Consider the following 22,625-nt stretch of genomic DNA (forward strand, 5'->3'; position numbering starts at 1 on the left):
CAAGCGGCATCTTCTATGTTCTTCCATCCGATGACGACCGGCTCCATCTTGAAGACCTCCAGCACGGATCCATCCTCTTCTTCCGACGACTAGACGACGAATGACGGTTCCTTTAAGGGACGTCATCCAAGATGGCGTCCCTCGAATTCCGATTGGCTGATAGGATTCTATCAGCCAATCGGAATTAAGGTAGGAATTTTCTGATTGGCTGATGGAATCAGCCAATCAGAATCAAGTTCAATCCGATTGGCCGATCCCATCAGCCAATCAGATTGAGCTCGCATTCTATTGGCTGATCGGAACAGCCAATAGAATGCGAGCTCAATCTGATTGGCTGATTGGATCAGCCAATCGGATTGAACTTGATTCTGATTGGCTGATTCCATCAGCCAATCAGAAAATTCCTACCTTAATTCCGATTGGCTGATAGAATCCTATCAGCCAATCGGAATTCGAGGGACGCCATCTTGGATGACGTCCCTTAAAGGAACCGTCATTCGTCGTCTAGTCGTCGGAAGAAGAGGATGGATCCGCGCTGGAGGTCTTCAAGATGGAGCCGGTCGTCATCGGATGGAAGAACATAGAAGATGCCGCTTGGAGAAGATGTTTGCCGGTCCGGATGTCCTCTTCTTGCCGGATAGGAGGAAGACTTTGGAGCACCGGATTATGGATCGCCAACCCCCGCTTGGGTTGGATGAAGATCTTGGAGCCAGGACGGATCGGTGATACCTGGTGAGGTGAAGACAAGGTAGGAAGATCTTCAGGGGCTTAGTGTTAGGTTTATTTAAGGGGGGTTTGGGTTAGATTAGGGGTATGTGGGTGGTGGGTTGTAATGTTGGGGGGGGGGTATTGTATGTTTTTTTTTACAGGCAAAAGAGCTGAACTTCTTGGGGCATGCCCCGCAAAGGGCCCTGTTCAGGGCTGGTAAGGTAAAAGAGCTTGTAATTTTTGTATTTTAGAATAGGGTAGGGAATTTTTTATTTTGGGGGGCTTTGTTATTTTATTAGGGGGCTTAGAGTAGGTGTAATTAGTTTAAAATTGTTGTAATATTTTTCTTATGTTTGTAAATATTTTTTTATTTTCTGTAACTTAGTTCTTTTTTATTTTTTGTACTTTAGATAGTTTATTTAATTGAATTTATTTGTAGCAATTGTGTTTATTTAATTTATTGATAGTGTAGTGTTAGGTTAATTGTAGGTAATTGTAGGTAGTTTATTTAATTATTTTATTGATAGGGTAGTGTTAGGTTTAATTATAACTTAGGTTAGGAGTTATTTTACAGGTAAATTTGTTATTATTTTAACTAGGTAACTATTAAATAGTTCTTAACTATTTAATAGCTATTGTACCTGGTTAAAATAATTACAAAGTTGCCTGTAAAATAAATATTAATCCTAAAATAGCTATAATATAAATGTAATTTATATTGTAGCTATATTATGATTTATTTTACAGGTAAGTATTTAGCTTTAAATAGGAATAAGTTATTTAATAAGAGTTAATTTATTTCGTTAGATGTAAATTATATTTAAGTTAGGGGGGTGTTAGTGTTAGGGTTAGACTTAGCTTTAGGGGTTAATCCATTTATTAGAATAGCGGTGAGCTCCGGTCGGCAGATTAGGGGTTAATAATTGAAGGTAGGTGTCGGCGATGTTAGGGAGGGCAGATTAGGGGTTAATACTATTTATGATAGGGTTAGTGAGGCGGATTAGGGGTTAATACATTTATTATAGTAGCGCTCAGGTCCGCTCGGCAGATTAGGGGTTAGTGTAGGTAGGTGTCGGCGACGTTGTGGGGGGCAGATTAGGGGTTAATAAATATAACATAGGGGTCGGCGATGTTAGGGGCAGCAGATTAGGGGTACATAGGGATAACGTAGGTGGCGGCGATTTGCGGTCGGAAGATTAGGGGTTAATTATTTTAAGTAGCTTGCGGCGACGTTGTGGGGGGCAAGTTAGGGGTTAATAAATATAATATAGGGGTCGGCGGTGTTAGGGGCAGCAGATTAGGGGTACATAAGTATAACGTAGGTGGCGGTCGGCAGATTAGGGGTTAAAAATTTTAATCGAGTGGCGGCGATGTGGGGGGACCTCGGTTTAGGGGTACATAGGTAGTTTATGGGTGTTAGTGTACTTTAGGGTACAGTAGTTAAGAGCTTTATAAACCGGCGTTAGCCAGAAAGCTCTTAACTCCTGCTTTTTTTCTGCGGCTGGAGTTTTGTCGTTAGAGCTCTAACGCTCACTGCAGAAACGACTCTAAATACCGGAGTTAGGAAGATCCCATTGAAAAGATAGGATACGCAAATGGCGTAGGGGGATCTGCGGTATGGAAAAGTCGCGGCTGAAAAGTGAGCGTTAGACCCTTACCTACATGACTCTAAATACCGGCGGTAGCCTAAAACCAGCGTTAGGAGCCTCTAACGCTGGTTTTCACGGCTACCGCCGAACTCCAAATCTAGGTCAGAGACAGTAGGGTAATGTGAAAAAAAAAATTATAATTTTATGTGATCATAAATACATATAAAATTATGTTATCAACATTAGTACAAACAACAATATGGCCAAACACATGGAGACAAACAGAGGAACCAACATATATGACACATGGGCCCCTCACATAAAAACAAAGAGCAAAGCTAGTCAGCTGGTAATGTTCATATGGTGCACTATAAATAATAAAGCAAGTCAGCAAGTCAGCGTTAGTATGCAGAAAGCAATAATCAATGAACAGTTCTGCTGAACAGAAATAACAAATGCCAAGGCTGAATGCCAAATAATAATTATTCCTAAAGGTTGTTGACAAATATCCCATGCAGACCAGAAATGCTCAATATAATAGTTCCATATAGACCAATGGTGAAGTTCCTTATAAGCACTAGCAAGGCATACACAATGTGGACCCTCGTCAGCTTAAGCTGACTGACGGTGGTCTGACCTTTGGAGTCGGCGAAAGCTGACGAGGGTCCGCATTGTGTATACCTTGCTGACTTGCTTTATTATTTATGGTGCACCATATGAACTTTACCAGATGACTAGCTTTGCTCTTTGTTTTTATGTGAGGGGCCCATGTGTCATATATGTTGGTTTGTCTGTTTGTCTCCATGTGTTTGGCCATATTGTTGTTTGTACTAATGTTGGTAACATAATGTTATATGTATTTATGATCACATAAAATTATTATTTTTTTTGCATTACCCTACTGTCTCTGTTTTTGTAAATCTTTTTAGATAGTGAAAGTGCTGTACCCCTGGACTTTTGGATTTACCCTATTTTGGCATACCCACTTTTCTTCTACGTGATATAGAGATCAGTTTGTGTTACAAGGAGCTGAGATATTGAGGTGTCCTTAAACATCTGTATAACCCAACTTTGTTGTTCACCATGACACAAAGATGGCTGCTGTGGTTAAACAAATAAAATAAAAATAAAAACTGGTGGTCTTGCAATACCAATAAAGAGAGGTAATGACTCAAAAAAATTAGGAAAATGAAAAATGGTCAAGCAACCTGTTGGACAGCTTGAGATGTATTAACCCTTACATGAAAATGTAGCTAAATAATTACTTAAAGGGACAGTCAAGTCCAAAAAAAACTTTCATATTTCAAATAGGGCATGTAATTTTAAACAACTTTCCAATTTACTTTTATCACCAATTTTGCTTTGTTCTCTTGGTATTCTTAGTTGAAAGCTAAACCTAGGAGGTTCATCTGCTAATTTCTTAGACCTTAAAGGCTGCCTCTAATCTAAATGTATTTTGATAGTTTTTCACCACTAGAGGGCATTATGAACACAAGGAAATTAATTGCGCTAGGTTCTGACCATGAAATAGTATTTTCCTATATAGTTATTTAAATATATGTACCAACATACACACACACTCTTATTATATATAACTTGTAGGGTGCCTTAAAATTTTACTATAACTATATAACTATAACTTCGCAACAAACACTTAATTAACTCACAAAAATTATTGACATGATATAAGCATAGTTCTACTTATTGACACAATTCTTAATGATATAATAATATATATGCACACACTTAGTATTCTTACAGTACCAAATATGTTTACCCGTACAGGGATTTGCAAGTGGTGTCCAAAGAGATTTGTTTGTTTGTTAGTCTCTAAAAGAAGCAAAATCCCAAAACATCAAATGATGATGAAACAGTAAAATGAAGTCTTTAAGATGGAGCCTTGGATTAACTTTGAAAGGATGTTTCTTTAAGAGACAGATGGAGTCGTATTGCCAAATCCGTGCAGCCTTTATCCAGCTAGGTATTCCCAAAACCTTTGCACAGGTGCAATGACATGAAAAAGAAAAAGAAGAGAAGGCGCACAGGGCAGGACTCAAGTGAAAAGCTTTATTTACAAGTTATTACACACGCAAAATAAGTTGCACTTACTGGATAAAAAATTTAAAAATGCATTCACAAGGAGCGCTGTATTCCTACAGCAGTCTTGTCTCCTAAAACAGACTTAGTTGGTTCCCATCAGGCAGAGTTTCCAGATCCTATAGCTTGTAAGCTGCTATTTACTCCAAGTAGTACGCTAAAAGCCTAACGCGTTTCCCCCGGTCTACGGCCGGGCTTCTTCAAGAGTATATATTTTAGGCAATAGGTCATATATAATATAATGAATAGAAGCAATATATATGAATTTGTGCACAGGTAATTTATTTACAGGTAGTGTATTATTTATTAGACAAGAATGAATATCAACAGGGTGAATTTATTATGATAATGAACACTAGACTTTCAGCAACTTTCCTAGTGTTGAACAATTTTTTCATCCATTTTTTCTTGATTTGCACTTAATGAATTTTTGAAATTTCAATGAATTTTTAAATTTTCAATTTTAAACTATAAATTTTATATTTAGATGTTGTATCTTAGATACTAAAACTTATTTTAACATAGCACTGTTAGCTATTTATTTATTTAACACATATGCTCTCTTTTTAGTCAAATACAGGACTTTGGTATATAAATACAATATGAAATGAACGGTAAATTATGCTGCTATGTAATCTGTTAATAATGTGTAAGTCATTAGAGACTAAAGAGTTATGTTGTTTTTTTAAAATTTCTGTTAGTGTGAGAATGCTGTTTTAGACATCGTAATAATTACTGGCCCTATTGATAAAGTGATGATTGCTTACAACATGGTAGTCACATGAAATGCTTACATATGGAATATAAAGATAAGTATTTGTTATCTAGTATATTGGTTGTGGGTGTGTGAATATACATTTTTAATATGCGGTTTATCTTTCAAAATGTTTTTAGGTATATAATAACCTTTTAGCATATGCATATGTCAAAGTTCCTTAAGCAAATGTTACGGTACATAGCATAATGTTTTAGCCCAGCACATATGTATTTTATATGATGTAGTTTTTAACAGGTTATATTGTGTTATAATCATGCTGTGTCAAAATTGTGATATGTTAAATGACTGCAAAAATTTAACTATAGTATACTCCTCCAATCAGGATTGGTGATTAAACACACCCTCAATTCCGATTTGGGCCCTCTACATCCTTCTTAGCATGGATTGGTTGCTACGCCTTTAAATACAAAAGGCGCAATGCCGGGGATATCCAACACATATTTTGCCTCTTGAAGAAGCCCGGGCAGTAGACCGGGGGAAACGCGTTAGGCTTTCAGCATACTACTTGGAGTAAATAGCAACTTACAAGCTTGTCTGTCCCCTCAAGCCATAACAGCAACCAGGCATAGGATCCGGAAACTCTGCCTGATGGGAACCAACTAAGTCTTTTTTGGGAGACAAGACTGCTGTAGGAACACAGCACTCCTTGTGAATGCATTTTTAAATTTTGTATCCAGCAAGTGCAACTTATTTTGCGTGTGTAATAACTTGTAAATAAAGCTTTTCACTTGAGTCCTGCCCTGTGCGCCTTCTCTTCTTTTTCTTTTACTAGAGGGCATTAGTTTACGTGTTTCATATAGATAACATTGAGCTCATGCACGTAAATTTACCATGGAGACAGCCAGAGGCGTAACTAGAAACCACAGGGCCCAGGTGCAAGAATCTAAGAAGCCTCCCCCACCCCTCCCCCCTCCAAAAAAAGGTGAATTTAATAAATATGTTTTTTCTTTTACATTTAACACAGAAAAAAATGTGAATCAGATTACATGTCTGCAAAAGGAGGTACCCTGTGCCCACAGTCTGTGAGATGGTCTGACCCCCTATTACTGTATATATATATAGTGACACTATTTAACCCCCTAGTACTGTATATAGTAAGTTAGTGACACAGTCTGTAATCTGCTGGTGAGATGGCTGGCCTGACCCTACCCGCCCAGTACTTTTTAAAGTGACCACAGTAGTCTGTGACATGGTCCACCCCCCCCCCCCATACTGTATATAGTGGTACTGTATAGTGACACTGTTTACCACCCCCATGCTGTAGTAACAAGGTCTGTAATTTGCTGGTTCCACAAACATACACACATACACATACATGCATAAATACACACACAGTCACATACATACACACACACACACCATACACACACACATAAACACCAATTGGTAAAACAGAAACACTAACCCCTGTAGTTATGTCACACTCACATGATATCAGTGCAGGCAGTGGTAGGTTAACGTTTTTTATAAATAAAAAAAAAAAAAGGTAAAACGTGTATAATTATAACTGTGTTGGTTATGCAAAACTGGGGAATTGGTAATAAAGGGATTATCTATCTTTTAAAACAAAAAAAATCTGGTGTTGACTGTCCCTTTAAAGTACATTGCAAATTTGTTTCATTATGCAAAACTGAACATTTTATATAGATATATCAAATATTAAGGTGTTTACTACTCTTTTAGAGTTCTGCTATCTTTAATCTGCAACTCTAATATGATCTTTAAAAGGACAGTAAAGTCAAATTTAAACTTCCATAAATCAGACAGAGCATACAATCTCAAACAACTTTCCAATTGACTTCTATTATCTAATTGGCTTCATTCTCTTGGTATCCTTTGTTGAAAAGCATATCTAGGTATGCTCAGAAGCAACAATGTGCTACTATCTGTTGGTTGGTGGCTGCATTTATATGACTCTTTTCATTGGCTCACCCAGTGCATTTAACTAGCGCCCAGTAGTGCACATCTGCCCTAAATCTATCTGTAATTTCTTCAGATAGGATGTAACCCAGGAATTATAAAGAATGTTTTTGAACTCGTAAAACATTTCTTGGCCTTCACAATCAGAATATATTCACCAACTAATATTTTTAATTTATTTTTAAAGGGACAGTGTACTGTAAACTTTTTTTTTTTTATATATATTTATTATTATTTATTATTTATTATCGGTTATTTGTAGAGCGCCAACAGATTCCGCAGCGCTAATCTTATTATATATATTTCCAATTACTTTTTATGCCAGCTGCAGAGTATAAAATGTATGAGAAATTACATTTTCAGGTTTATTTGTGTATATAAAATAGCTGGCTTTGTGCTCCAAACCGCAACCCACTAAAAATGGGCTGAACTTGCAAGAAAATCAGCTCTTATTTTATCACGTTCTGTACACCCACATGCTTCCTTATCTTATATCTGCCTGTAAAGCAAAGCCCAGAACAATATAAAGTAAACATTTTATTATGTATCTCTGCAACACCCCACTGGGAGTATAATTTATTCTGCTGGCTGTGTTTGCATTGTTTGTCAATAGCCTATATTTAATTATAGAAACTTTCAGTATAGTAGGGATACCGCAGGCAAAAGTAGCTATTTCAAATGTCTAAATAAGGGTAAAGGAGCCACAATTTTAATACACTCCAACAGGTAAAATGGGTAATTGGGAACACATTAAGAAGGGGAGAAAAATTTAGGTTAAACTGTCCCTTTAACTAGAGGATTTGAACAAAAATGTTCTGTAGGTGCTAACTTTAGAGCTCTCTAAGTGTGTCAATTACAGGAAATATGTATACAGCGTGAAACATGAACAAACAGCACGGATCTATATAATAAGGGCGGTGCCTACAAATCTCCCTAGTAACTACTTACCACAACAATAAGTATTTTTGTAATTGGATAAAACTTGTAGATATGAAGCATTGAGCAGTGGTTTTGTTTCAGTTCTGGCAGTTTGTCTAAGACATTAAAGGGGAATTTGCGGATAACTCACAAATCTATGGAAATACAACCACTATTTGTGTTATCTCTGCTGGTTTATTGTGTGGCTTGTGGTGAGTATTTGTTTTGTATAACTGCCATAGGGGGGTAGTTATCAAGCCATCAACCTCAAATACGCTGGAATTCCGCAGCGTATTTGTGGCGAGGCTGATTCGCCTTAGTTATCAAAGGCTAGAGACCGGCAAAAGTAGAATTTTGTGACGTAAACTTCGATCCGCCGGACTCAGTCCGACACAGATCGATTCTTACGTCACTCCAGATGTTCCGCACACAAGTGGGGCACAATCTGACTACTTTTGGTAGTTATAAAAAAACTAGCAGGTACGCTCGGCACTTTTACGGCCCAGCGTACCTGGTTTTCAAACCGCCACCCTGGAGGCGGCGGATCCCATAGGAATCAATGGGAGTCTGACCATAGCGAAAGTACAAGTTCGCTGCTGACAGACATCCCATTGATTCCTATGGGAGATGTCTACACCTAACACCCTAACATGTACCCCAAGTCTAAACACCCCTAATCTGCCCCCCCTACACCGCTGCAACTAAATAAATGTATTACCCCCTAAACCGCCGCTCCCGAAGCCCACCGCAAGCTACTCTATACCTATTAACCCCTAAACCGCCGCTCCCGGAGCCCACCACAAGCTACTCTATACCTATTAACCCCTAAACCGCCGCTCCCGGAGCCCACCGCCACCTACATTATACCTAGTAACCCCTATCCTGCCCCCCCTATACCGCCGCCCTCTAAGTCTAACACTAACCCTAACACCCCCCTAACTTAAATATTAATTAAATAAATCTAAATAATATTTCTCTTATTAACTAAGTTAATCCCTTTTAAAACTAAATACTTACCTATAAAATAAACCCTAATATACCTACAATATAAATAATAATTATATTGTAGCTATCTTAGGATTTATTTTTATTTTACAGGCATCTTTCAATGTATTTTAACTAGGTACAATAGCTATTAAATAGTTATTAACTATTTAATAGCTTACCTAGCTAAAATAAAGAGAAATGTACCTGTAAAATAAAAACTAACCTAAGTTACAATTACACCTAACACTACACTATACTTTAATAAATTATTCCTATTTAAAACTAAATACTTACCTGTAAAATAAACCCTAAGATAGCTACAATGTAATTAATAATAATTAATTATTTTACAGGTAACTTTGTATTTATTTTAGCTAGTTAGAATAGTTATTAAATAGTTATTAACTATTTAATAACTACCTAGCTAAAAGAAATAAAAGAAATACAAAATTACCTGTAAAATAAATCCTAACCTAAGTTACAATTAAACCTAACACTACACTATAATTAAATTAATTAAATAAATTAACTACAAATAACTACAATTAAATACAATTACATAAACTAACTAAAGTACAAAAAAAAAAGCTAAGTTACAAAAAATAAAAAAAATAGGTTACAAACATTTTAAAAATATTACACCAATTTTCAGCTACTTACACCTAATCTAAGCCCCCTAATAAAATAACAAAGCCCCCCAAAATAAAAAAATGCCCTACCCTATTCTAAATTTAAAAAGTTCAAAGCTCTTTTACCTTACCAGCCCTTAAAAGGGCCTTTTGTGGGGGCATGCCCCAAAGAATTCAGCTCTTTTGCCTGTAAAAGAAAAATACAACCCCCCCCAACATTAAAACCCACCACCCACATACCCCTAATCTAACCCAAACCCCCCTTAAAATAACCTAACACTAATCCCCTGAAGATCATCCTACCTTGAGTCGTCTTCACTCAGCCGAGCAGCGATGGAACCGAAGTGGACATCCGGAGCGGAAGAAGTTATCCTCCAAGCGGCGCTGAAGAAATCTTCCATCCGATGAAGTGATCCTCCAAGCGGCGCTGAAGAAGTCTTCGATCCGGGCGATGTCATCTTGTCATTGAGCTCGCATTCTATTGGCTGATCGGAACAGCCAATAGAATGCGAGCTCAATCTGATTGGCTGATTGGATCAGCCAATCGGATTGAACTTGAATCTGATTGGCTGATTCCATCAGCCAATCAGATTTTTCCTACCTTAATTCCGATTGGCTGATAGAATCCTATCAGCCAATCGGAATTCGTCGGTAGTCCGTCGGTAAAGAAGGATGTTCCGCGTCGGCGGGATGAAGATTGAAGACCCGGCTTGGAAGATGACATCGCCCGGATAGAAGACTTCTTCAGCGCCTCTTGGAAGATGACATCGCCCAGATCGAAGACTTCTTCAGCGCCGCTTGGAGGATCACTTCATCGGATGGAAGATTTCTTCAGCGCCGCTTGGAGGATAACTTCTTCCGCTCCGGATGTCCACTTCGGTTCCATCGCTGCTCGGCTGAGTGAAGACGACTCAAGGTAGAATGATCTTCAGGGGATTAGTGTTAGGTTATTTTAAGGGGGGTTTGGGTTAGATTAGGGGTATGTGGGTGGTGGGTTTTAATGTTGGGGGGGGTTGTATTTTTCTTTTACAGGCAAAAGAGCTGAATTCTTTGGGGCATGCCCCCACAAAAGGCCCTTTTAAGGGCTGGTAAGGTAAAAGAGCTTTGAACTTTTTTAATTTAGAATAGGGTAGGGCATTTTTTTATTTTGGGGGGCTTTGTTATTTTATTAGGGGGCTTAGATTAGGTGTAAGTAGCTTAAAATTGGTGTAATATTTTTAAATGTTTGTAACTTATTTTTTTTATTTTTTGTAACTTAGCTTTTTTTTTTTGTACTTTAGTTAGTTTATGTAATTGTATTTAATTGTAGTTATTTGTAGTTAATTTATTTAATTCATTTAAAGATAGTGTAGTGTTAGGTTTAATTGTAACTTAGGTTAGGATTTATTTTACAGGTAATTTTGTATTTCTTTTAGCTAGGTAGTTATTAAATAGTTAATAACTATTTAATAACTATTCTAACTAGCTAAAATAAATACAAAGTTACCTGTAAAATAAATATAAATCCTAAGATAGCTACAATGTAATTATTAATTACATTGTAGCTATCTTAGGGTTTATTTTACAGGTAAGTATTTAGTTTTAAATAGGAATAATTTATTTAAGTATAGTGCAGTGTTAGGTGTAATTGTAACTTAGGTTAGTTTTTATTTTACAGGTAAATTTCTCTTTATTTTAGCTAGGTAAGCTATTAAATAGTTAATAACTATTTAATAGCTATTGTACCTAGTTAAAATAAATTGAAAGTTACCTGTAAAATAAAAATAAATCCTAAGATAGCTACAATATAATTATTATTTATATTGTAGCTATATTAGGGTTTATTTTAAAGGTAAGTATTTAGTTTTAAATAGGATTAATTTAGTTCATAATAGAAATATTATTTAGATTTATTTAATTAATATTTAAGTTAGGGGGGTGTTAGGGTTAGTGTTAGACTTAGGTTTAGGGGTTAATAATTTTATTACAGTGGCGGCGGTGTAGTGGGGGGCAGGATAGGGGTTAATAAATTTATTATAGGTGGCGACGGTGTAGGGGGGGCAGGATAGGGGTTAATAAATTTAATATAGGTTGCGGCGGGGTCAGGGAGCGGCGGTTTAGGGGTTAAACTATTTATTTAGTTGCGGCGAGGTGCGGGATCGGCAGGATAGGGGTTAATAACTTTATTATAGAGGGCGACGGTATAGGGGGGGCAGGATAGGGCTTACTAGGTATAATGTAGGTGGCGGTGGGCCCTGGGAGCGGCGGTTTAGGGGTTAATACATTTATCAGAGTTGCGGCAGGGTCTAGGGGCGGCGGTTTAGGGGTTAATACATTTATCAGAGTTGCGGCAGGGTCTAGGAGCGGTGGTTTAGGGTTTAATACATTTATAAGAGTTGCGGCAGGGTCTAGGAGCGGCGGTTTAGGGGTTAGTAACTTTATTTAGTTGCGGGGGGCTCCGGGGGCGCCGGTATAGGGGGTAGAACAGTGCAGTTTAGTGTGAGTGCTTAGTGACAGGCTAGCATTAAAGCTGGGAAAAAGCCGAAGAGCAGCGAGATCGGATGAGTGATAACTCTCACAGTCCGCTGCTCATCGCCCCGCGGCTTTTTGACAGCTTTATTTGATAACTTAGGCGAAATTTTTCAGGTCCGCGGCGGCGATGTGAGGCGAGCTTAGGCGGGCTTATTGGGCCGGCGAAGGCAGGAAAGTTGACACGTTGATAACTACCCCCTAGGGGTTAATAATATTTAACTAGTGTTTGTGATGCGGGAGTAGGGCGGTTTAGGGTTTAATATGTTTATTCTAGTGGCGGCAATGTCGTTAGCGGCAGATTAGGGGTTAATCATTTTATTTTAGTGTTTGTGATGTGGGAGGGCCTTGGTTTAGGGGTTAATAGTTAGTTTATGGGTGTTAGTGTACTTTTTAGCACTTTAGTTATGAGTTTTATGTTACGGATTTGTAACATAAAAGCCATAACTACTGACTTTCAGTTTACGGTATGGATCTTGTAGTTATAGGCTGTACCGCTCACTTTTTGGCCAGACAGGCAAACTCATAATACCGGCACTGTGGAAGTCCCATTGAAAAAGAACTTTTTGAAAGCTGCGGTAGTTAAGTTGCGTTACGGCCAAAAAAGTGTGCGGTACAGATATACCTGCAAGACTCGTAATACCAGCGGTAGTGAAAAAGAGCCATAACGCTGCTTTTTCACTCATAACGCAAAACTCGTAATCTAGCCATATGTTTCATGTTTGACAAGCACTAATGTCTTCATATCTCCGCACACTTTTGCTTTATTAAATTCCTTCTCATTTAACCCTTTCCGGTCCTATACATTTTCACTTTAGTGTGTCAGTAGGTCTTATTTAAAGGGACACTGAACCCAACTTTATTTTCTTTCATGATTCAGAGAGAGCATGCAATTTTAAGCAACTTTCTAATTTATTCCTATTATCAATTTTCCTTCATTCTCTTGCTATCTTTATTTGAAAAAGAAGGCATCTAAGCTTTTTTTTTGTTCAGACTCTGGACAGCACTTTTTTATTGGTGGATGAATGTATCCACCAATCAGCAAGGACAACCCAGGTTGTTCACCAAAAATTGGCCTGCATCTAAACTTACATTCTTGCATTTCAAATAAATATACCAAGAGAATAAAGAACATTTGATAATAGGAGTAAATTAGAAAGTTGCTTAAATATTCATGCTCTATCTGAATCACAAAATAAAAAATTTGGGTTCAGTGTCCCTTTAATTTTCTGAAGAAAAAAAAATGCGCACTGCAGGCTTTACTGCTCTGTATCCCCAGGAATCTGCAGCCTATACTACTCACTCAGTGTATCCTCAGGAGTTGTGCAGCATGTGCTGCTCACTGTATTTATACTATACTGTTCGCTATCCACAGGAGTCTACAGCATATATTCCCCACAATGTAAATATCAGTATATTTCAGCATGCTCACCATAGTAAAATTCCGTTACCGGGACAACTCTGCCTCCACAATGCACAATATCCAATAAAGTGCTTACCATAGGGAAATCCTGTCCTTGGGATACCGCAGCCTATCCACAGCCCCCAGCACTTCAGGCAGGGATCTCTCTGCATTTCTCGCAATAAGGACAGTGGGAGGCCGAAAAGGCGACTCAGGGTTCCAATGCTTCTCCATAAAGTAACCCACAGTGAGCCTAAGAAATAGTGAGAAGAGCAGTAAGTTTTTTACATCCCTCCGGTGTCACGAGGCCTGACATGATGCCTGCGCTTAACCAAGAGGGAAGGTGTGCTACCGCGCACCTTAGAGGGAAGTTCCCAGGGAACATTGGTGGACAGTGATGTAAGAAGTGATGGGCGGTTCTGTCAGGAGTGATGCGGCTATGGAAATAGCCGAGCAGCAGGGGAGACAGATCTCTACGGGAAGAATATTCAAATTAGTTAATATATGGCCGCGGTAGTTCCACCCCTGTGTACAGCTGTCAGAGTTGGCAGCTATGTCTCATCATCAGATGATCTAATCATCTCCATCTGTACATTATGCAGATGACGATCTACTTCCGTGTCTCCCCTGTGAAAAAGTCATGTCGGAATATATCCGACATTGGACTGCAAGCAGTAAAACCCTTTGTCGAATGGATTCCGACATAGGACCGGAAAGGGTTAACCTCTTTTTAAGCATATTAGCCTGAATATATAAATCTTTATTTAACACTTATTTTTTTATAAATAAATTTAATCAGGACAAAATGCTTGTTCTGATCTACTTATTTAAACGTAAATATTTTAAATACAACTTCTACTTCTTCCATTTCAATTAAAATAGCTAAAATTACATTTATAACTGCTTCACTTTATAATGAAGAATAAAAACTAAAATTTAATTTAGGTAATTAAAAATGTATTGAAAGATTCTAAAGTGTTCTTCTAGATTATGAAAACATCATCTATATATCTTTTAGCAGTAAAACATAAAAACAGTAAATTGTAAAAAAAATTGCAATTAGATTAAATATATTTTTCAGCCTGAAAAAGTCCAAATTAGCAAAAATATAAGCAAAATATTGTCTTATTAATGTACCTATTGCTGTAAAATATTGATAGACGTTCCCATAGATCATAAAATAATCTTTAAAATGTATCTCATGCAATAAATTAAAATAACATTATGGCGAAGGCAAATTCTGCAAATTGTAGTATTTTATGAACTACGCTTAAACCATTTTTATTACCTATTGCACAATAAAGATGTGATATAGAATTCTGAAAGGATTGGATATTATGGATTTTGGGATAATGTTAAAAATAGAAAGAAAAACAAAACATTCATTCCTAGAAAATAAAACTCATCTCATTTAATTATTGTCTTTATAATGATAGATTTTATAGACTTTAAAAAGGATAATATTTGAAGATCATATAATATTATTTGTCTGCAAGACAGAGGGATTCATATCGATAGTGATCTGCATAACTAAAAATAGTGTGCTTTTATAAAATTATGCCATACATCACATTCAAAAATATATATTACACCACTGGTGCAAAATCTCAAATGACATATAACCAACCAAAAACAACCTGGTAGGGAGAAAATAAGGCCCTATAAAAGGGAAGGAATTCAGCTGTTTATTTTAATAACTTTATTACGTTGTACAAAAAATAATTCTATGATACATTTAGGGAATGTTTACACTTATTAATAATTTTGACTGTTGTAGAGTGTTTGCAGTACCTGTTTTTTTTTGTAGGTTTATAGATCTTTCTTTCCTTACTAGCTCCGTGTATAAGTTCACGTTCCTTTCCACTATTCAAATTAAAAAAAATTTGTGTTTTGCATTTGTTACACTAATAAACATAATGATTGATTCTCGTAAACCATGCCATTAGATACGACTTTGATTTTGCTAAAGTTAAATACAAATCAATTACTAATGCATAACCTTTTTTCTTACCTTTTTTAGAGAGGCACAGTCTAAGATATTTTGTCACCACAACCTCTGTACCTATTCCTGGGCTGCCTATGTTCTCCATTGTTGGAAGCATCGATGACATGCCACTCGGGAGATACTCTAGTGAAACGGGTCAGGCTCAGCCTTTTTATAAATGGATGGAAAAGAAAATTAAACCTGAACACTGGAAAGAGATGAATAAAATAGCCCAATACTTTGAAAGCTATCACAAAAATTTTATAGGTTTGTTAAAAGCTCTGTTTAACCAGACAACTGGTAAGTGTAACACAAAGAAATAGGATGTTAGTAATTTATAAGGTAACTTTCATTAGCCAAAATAACACAGCCAATAAGATTACTGTGGACTGATTGGCCATTTTTTGTTATAGGTTGACATTAAACCAATCCCCACCTCAATACTTAACATTATATATTAATAGAAGTGCCAATCGAACCCAACTAATAAATGAAACCCTGTATGAAAGGTTGGCGACCCAACGCAGGTCCTAGAGTAGGGGTCAGAGCAGTGGCGTCACTAGGGGGTGCGGGGGGTGCAGGCCGCACCTGGGTGACACCCTCCAGGGGGTGACACCACACAAAAAAATAATAATAATAATTTATTTTTATTTTTTTAATTTTATTGAAATTCAAAGAAATACAATGTAGAGATGCATATATTTTTTATTAGAGGGGCCAGCATTTGTGAACATTAGTGGGACTGGGGAAGTTTTCCCGGCTGCTTTTGCTTGTTTGTACTTTGCTCCTCCACTGCCCAATTTCACTATGAATGTTGTGGGCGTGCCGTGGGGCTTGCAAAGTTGCGCTGCTAGCCTAAACCTGCCTGCCTATCTGTGCTCACTGCTCAGTGGCGTGTGGAGCAGTGGAGTCACTCACTGCTGTGCTGTCTCTCTAATTGGGAACTGGGAAATCATGAGGGGGATGCCTGGCACCTGACCGCATGACTGTCTGACACTGTCTCTAAAGCGAAGGAGCCACGTATGATACCCATCAGACCGGTACGGTTACGGTACACTAAGTTCACACTGAAGAGGTAGGAGGGGAGGGGAGGGCAGGCGGGGATCTGGGGGTGGGCAGAGAGCAGAGGTGCTTGGCCATAAGAAGCGGTAGACACGTGGCCTGGGGCTGTGCACTGACAGACTTGGAACAGAGTCAGAGAGCAGAATTTTCATAGTTTGCGCACCTAAACCTTTTCTTTAGTGATTTCTTTTTAGAGTGCTCTGTTTATCTTTCATTTGATGCTCTGCTGAGCCAGGGAGCATCTCTAGGCATGAGCTTTATAATTAATGCAGTGCAGTTTACATATTTTGTATGTGTGTGTGTCTGAGTGTTTTTGTGTGTGCCTGAGTGTTTGTGTGTGTGTGTGTCTGAGTGTTTTTGTGCGCGTGTGTCTGAGTGTTTTTGTGCGTGTGTCTGAGTGTTTTTGTGCATGTGTCTGAGTGTGTTTCCGAGTGTTTGTGTGTGCATCCGAGTGTGTTTTTAAGTGTGTCTGAGTGTGTCTGAGTGTTTGTATGTGTGTGTGCCTGTGTTTTTTTGTTTGTGTGTGTCTGCTTTCTGGGGGGAGGGGGGGTGACACCATAACGTACCGCACCGGGTGACACCAACCCTAGTGACGCCACTGGGTCAGAGTTAGGTCAGTGAGAGGAGTTGGGGAAAGAAAAGCTCCTGCCCTCCCTCCTGAATGTTTTGAGGTAGATTTTCACAGCCACGTGGTTGGGTGCTTGCGCTTTTGGTATAAATATTGTGGTTGGGTGTTTGTTCCTCCCGGGTCATAGGAAAGAAAAATTGAGTTGAAAGGGAGTGCCTGGCTCTATGCCAGAGGAAGGTACTTGAGAAATTTAAATAGAGGGCAAACACTTATGGGTGGTTATAATTAGCTTTATAAGCTTTATATGTTATTTTACATAAATAATACATAAAGACCTGTTTGACTTTGCTAACATAAGATTGTTATCCACCTGTAAATGTAAACTGAACGGGTAAGATGCAGTATCTAAGGTACTTTGTCCTCTTTAATTTTTAAACACAGTATATAGGACAATTAAACTTGACTTAAAGTTGCAAACCTGTTTACCGTACATTTTTATTGTCTCATCATGAGTCATTATACTAAGACATGTCTACTGTTTCCACAAATTGGAATCAATTGGTTATCTCAATGCCAAGAATGCTTTATATCTGACTGAACCAGTGCCGAAAATACTCTGACCTTCTTATACCACTTTTTCCCCATAAATTTAAAACATAAAACAATCAACAACAACCACCTCTTTTCTGTATGACACCAAAATTCGACTAAACTTTGTCTCCTCAACTAACTATGCTATGTTAGATGTATATCTAGTTCCCTGCCCTCAAGACTTTTCAAAGTTAAATTGCCATCTTCCTCGTAGGTTCTATTAAACAATAAAAATGGAGTTTCTGAAAATAAATATGATTTGCTTTTGGTGGCAGTTAGGTTTTGCCTTGTATGTGCCCTTTAATCCCTTTAAGACTAGTTATCAGTGAATTGGTTACCACATGCATCTCCCATCTAGTTTGAAAGGATTTTTGTGGTTTATTATTATTAATGGATTTGTATATTGGTGAGACAAAGAACCATCCCTAGAGCAAGAGAACGAAAGCACCGCTCAGAACACCTCTCAGAAATGAAAACCGTTGAAGATAAACAAAAGGGAAATAAGGAATACAAGCCGCAACCGGGCCACAAAGTTAAAAACAATTCACTTTATTGAAAATTATTCAAATGAGCACCATAGAGAGGGTACCATCCCTATTAGAACAATTTTCAAAAGTAGTCAATTGCAGTCTTCTTCCAGGAGCCATATAATGAATCTGTAGATAAGTATATCTATTAGTGGAAGGAATATCAAATGTATCATCCCCTGCATCATATAAATGCTTTGATGTTGTTAATGCAATAGAACCAGTGTTATATCTTAAGCCTATTCTCTTTTTAAATTTTTCCTTATAAAACTCTTAAATTTCTGAATCAGGGGCCTAGAGTCAAAATTTAAAATAAGTTCATACAGAAAGAGAGGCATTCTTCCAGGAACGAACAGCAGCTCGTTCTATTGCATGGTCACCATCATTTAATTTCTTATATTATCATATTTTTCCTTGTGTAATTACATTGTGAATTGCATATAACCTCAGTAATATAATGTGTATTCTATATTTTTCATGCAGAAAACAACATTCTCCAGGTAAAGCTTGAATGTGAATTGCATAACGATGGAACCATTAATGGAGGTGAAGAGTTTGGTTACAATGGGAAGGAAATCATTGTATTTGATAAAAAGAGACTGTTTTTTATTCCATTGACACAAGAGGCTCAGATAATAACACAGAGGTGGAATGTTAATCCAGGTTCAGCAGAAAGACATAAAGCTTTAATTGAGCATCACTGCATAAAGTGGATGAAGACGTACTTCAGCCATGGGAACAATACACTGGAGAGGAAAGGTTAGATAAAACATGTAATGTTTTCTAGTTACTAGTTTCAGTATTAGTTAAGGACATAAACACAAAATTTTCTTTCATGAATCAGATAGAGCATACAATTTTCAGCTTTTCAATTTACATCTATCAGATTGTCTTAAATTTTCTTTTTATCCTTTGCTGAAGGAGCCTAGAAATACACTACTGGGAACAGTTCTCGGACAGAATCCGGACTGACAGAATGCTGAAGCACATTTGTCCGTCAGATATATGTCCGAGAGACTATGTTCCAAGTTCGGCCGAGGGCAAATATGCTCCAGAGTGTTCTAATCAGAGCCTTGGGTGCCACAACTACCTCTGGGAACCTAACCATGCTTCCCAGCCGCACGTCTTGTGGTTCTATGTCTGGGTAAAACTGTATTTATCTTTATCTATCTATCTCCTGGCTAGATTGTTATCTGACGGCCATTTGTCTATCAGAATATTATCTGGCACACAAATGACAGTCAGACAAATGTCCATCGGATAAAAGTCCGGCCATGACTGAGAACTAGCTGAACACATTAGGTGAGACAATAACAAGAGGCATTTATGTGCAGTCACCAATCAGCAGCTAGCTGCTCCTAAATTTAGTTATGCTTTTCAACAAAGGATACCAAGGGAATATAGAAACTTAGATAATAGAAGTAAAAAAAAAAAAAGTTTAAAATTGCATGTTCTATCTTAATCATGAAAGTTTAATTTTGAATCTCATGTCTATCTTGTGTTTGGTCTATAATAGACATAAAAGTGAAGTTCTTAAAAGTATCTGCTCCTACATATAAAGCATTTTTTCCCCAAACAAGATTTTATTCTTTATGCCGTATTCACTAAAAGCCCATTCAGTTCTTAATTCTTTAGTGAGTCAACTATAGGAACAGTGAATATGAAGCGGTTGATAACTTTTCTTTATACCCTTCTGTTCAAGTTGATTCAATGATTCCTTCTATTCTTCTACAAATAAAGATGCTAAAAAAAAAAAGTTTTTGCAAATTGTTTTCTCCATACCGATGAGTTTTTGATTATCAAGCCCCAAGAAAATGTTATAATTAATGTAAACTGGAAAGTTGTTTCATATTGCAAGCCCTATTTGAATCATGAAAGTTTAATATTGATTTTACACTAGAACCCGAATGTTCCAGGCAACAGTGCATTCTAACAGGAGTATGCATGGCTATAAAACATTCTCACTTATACTTCACTAGTACACAATATGGATTTTAGTCAAAGTCATCTTTGAAACTTGGCCAAAGCACCATTTGCTTTTCTAGAGATGGTTTGGACTACTTTAGTAACGAACCATTAAAAAAACAGGATTTTCTGCTTACTGTAAAATGCTCTTCTTTACATTCTGAGTGACATTGAAGAACCTCCCATCCGTGGCTCCGATCTCTATTACACAATGTGTCTCTTTCACCAGGCTAGAGTATAAAACTGGACATAGAAAGGAGTGAGCAAGTTGAGGAGGAATCTTAGCTCAAATATCTGTTTGGAGCAGTTTGTTATTAACAGATTAGCAAAGAATCTTCTCCTGATTTATTTCACATAGAACATGAAGAATGAGATTTAACTTTACATAAAAAAATAGTATTTTTTTTCAGGGGAGGGAGGAGAGGATGGTTTAACAGATGTAATGTGTGGTGTGGTGTAGGTGGACACAATAAAATGAGAAGAGGGTGAAGAAACATTCAAGGCAAGGCATGGACCTTTTCTTTTAATTCAGTTGACCTCTGGAAACAGTCTAATGGGGGGCAGGCCCTAATTTTCATTCTGTATCCTGACCTGGTTCCTAATATATGTTAAGCTCTGAGCTATAGGAAGTTTAACATCAATAATATAGAAATCAAGCATTTCTAGTTGATTGAAATGTAAAGATTGTTTATTCAATTAATGTATTAGCAAAACCCAGTAAGGTATTGTTATGTTCTGTTAACATAAACTGAATATATTATATAATGGACAGGATAAACATAGAGGGGTCAATTTATCAAGCTCCGTATGGAGCTTGATGCCTCGTGTTTCTGGCAAGCCTTCAGGCTCGCCGGGAACAGAAGTTGTGAAGCAGCGGTCTAAAGACCGCGGCTCCATAACTTGTCCGCCTGCTCTGAGGTGGCGGACAGAAATCAACCCGATCGAATATGATCGGGTTGATTGACACCCCCTGCTAGCGGCCAATTGGCCGCAAATCTGCAGGGGGCGGCATTACACCAACAGTTAACTAGAACTGCTGGTGCAATGATAAAAGCTGACAGTGTATGCTGTCGGCGTTTATCGATGTGCGGCGGACATGATAAGCTACATTGTATCATGTCCATCCATACTTTAATAAATTGACCCCTGGGTATCATTTACTAGAATCATAAAGTCTGATAATCGCTTTGTTTCTTCTATTAGTTCCACCCAAAGTGAAAATTTCTGATCGCCAATTAGACAATGCGGCAAAGCTTCACTGCCATGTGTACGGATTTTACCCTCAAACTGTGGTTGTCAAGTGGGTGAAGAACGGTGTGAATGAGGTTTACTCAGAAGAGGTAAAACAGATCCTTCCCAACCCTGATGGGACCTATCAGGTCAGCGTAACGGTTGAAGTTATTCCAAAGGATGGAGACAATTACACTTGTCATGTGACCGACAGCAGCCTTGATAATACTATGATTATTTTATGGGGTGAGTGTTTACTTTAAAGGGATATTAAACACTTTGACATGGTAATATAAATGATAAATGTATATTAAAAAAAAAACCTCTGCAATATAGTTTCATTATTTATTTTGTCCCCTTTTCCTGTAATTCCATTCTGAAATTATGAGATTTTCTTATGAGTTTTTATTGTATTGTACCCTTATCATTGTAATATACCTTTGTATAGCGCTGCGTGAAGTGCTGGCACTTTCTAAATAAACTATAATAATAATAATTATTATTATTTTTGTCTTTCCTCTTTTTATATGAACAGAACCCAGAAGAATAAGTACTGACAACCTTGTGCTTAGTGTCATCATCAGTATAATTACTGTTCTTGCTGTTGTCATTCTCGCTGGGGTTGGAATATTCATATACAAGAGTTTTTCAGGTGAGTTAGATTAATTACAGATTAATTCTCTGTATTGTAAAACATATTTTTTTCAGATGAATAAATGATATAGCTTTGTTTTTATAGACTGACATAAACATCCATGGAATCTCTACTTAGTTGTTTTATCCTAACTAAAACCTCCATTTCATAGCTCCCAATTGTCTTGGAAACCTTGGAATTATTCCCATTTTGGACTGAAGTCACAGCTGTCTCCATCAATGTCCCATTAACGTTTCATTGAAAATTCTACTTATTATTTTAATATATGGCTACCAAGTGATCTGATTTTTAAAGCTACACTTGGCAGCCATCTTGGATAAAAAAGCATTTACCAGTAATCACTAACATAATTTCTCATTTCTAGCATAGCTGGTGGGTGTCTTGTATATGAATAAAAATTTCAGAATCTGTAGATTTAAAGGGATTTTAAATAAAAAAGGAGTTTTAAGGGGAAGTTACATGGTGCAAAATCATGAGTTATAACAGTATTTTTTTATCCATATGAAA

At 37.3% G+C, this 22,625-nt stretch overlaps 1 protein-coding gene across 1 annotated transcript; it reads left to right on the plus strand.

The window, feature by feature from the left end:
- Positions 1 to 8,130: 8,130 nt before the first annotated feature.
- On the plus strand, positions 8,131 to 21,726 carry LOC128636571 (major histocompatibility complex class I-related gene protein-like). Its single transcript, XM_053689566.1, has 4 exons — positions 8,131 to 8,222; positions 15,557 to 15,820; positions 18,752 to 19,027; positions 21,437 to 21,726. Exons 1-4 carry the CDS (start codon positions 8,168 to 8,170, stop codon positions 21,724 to 21,726), a joined length of 885 nt encoding a protein of 294 aa, XP_053545541.1. The 5' UTR covers positions 8,131 to 8,167.
- Positions 21,727 to 22,625: the final 899 nt, after the last annotated feature.

This window comes from Bombina bombina, chromosome 7 (assembly GCF_027579735.1).
Source record: "Bombina bombina isolate aBomBom1 chromosome 7, aBomBom1.pri, whole genome shotgun sequence".
Classification (NCBI taxonomy): Eukaryota; Metazoa; Chordata; class Amphibia; order Anura; family Bombinatoridae; genus Bombina; species Bombina bombina.

What these genes read in the sequence shown, in the direction of transcription:
- LOC128636571 (XM_053689566.1), top strand. Translation starts at nt 8,168, where the DNA reads ATGGAAATACAACCACTATTTGTGTTATCTCTGCTGGTTTATTGTGTG. An exon ending in GGTTTATTGTGTGGCTTGTG is followed by an intron (nt 8,223 to 15,556) that starts GTGAGTATTTGT and finishes TACCTTTTTTAG; the next exon opens with AGAGGCACAGTCTAAGATAT. An exon ending in TCTGTTTAACCAGACAACTG is followed by an intron (nt 15,821 to 18,751) that starts GTAAGTGTAACA and finishes TTTTTCATGCAG; the next exon opens with AAAACAACATTCTCCAGGTA.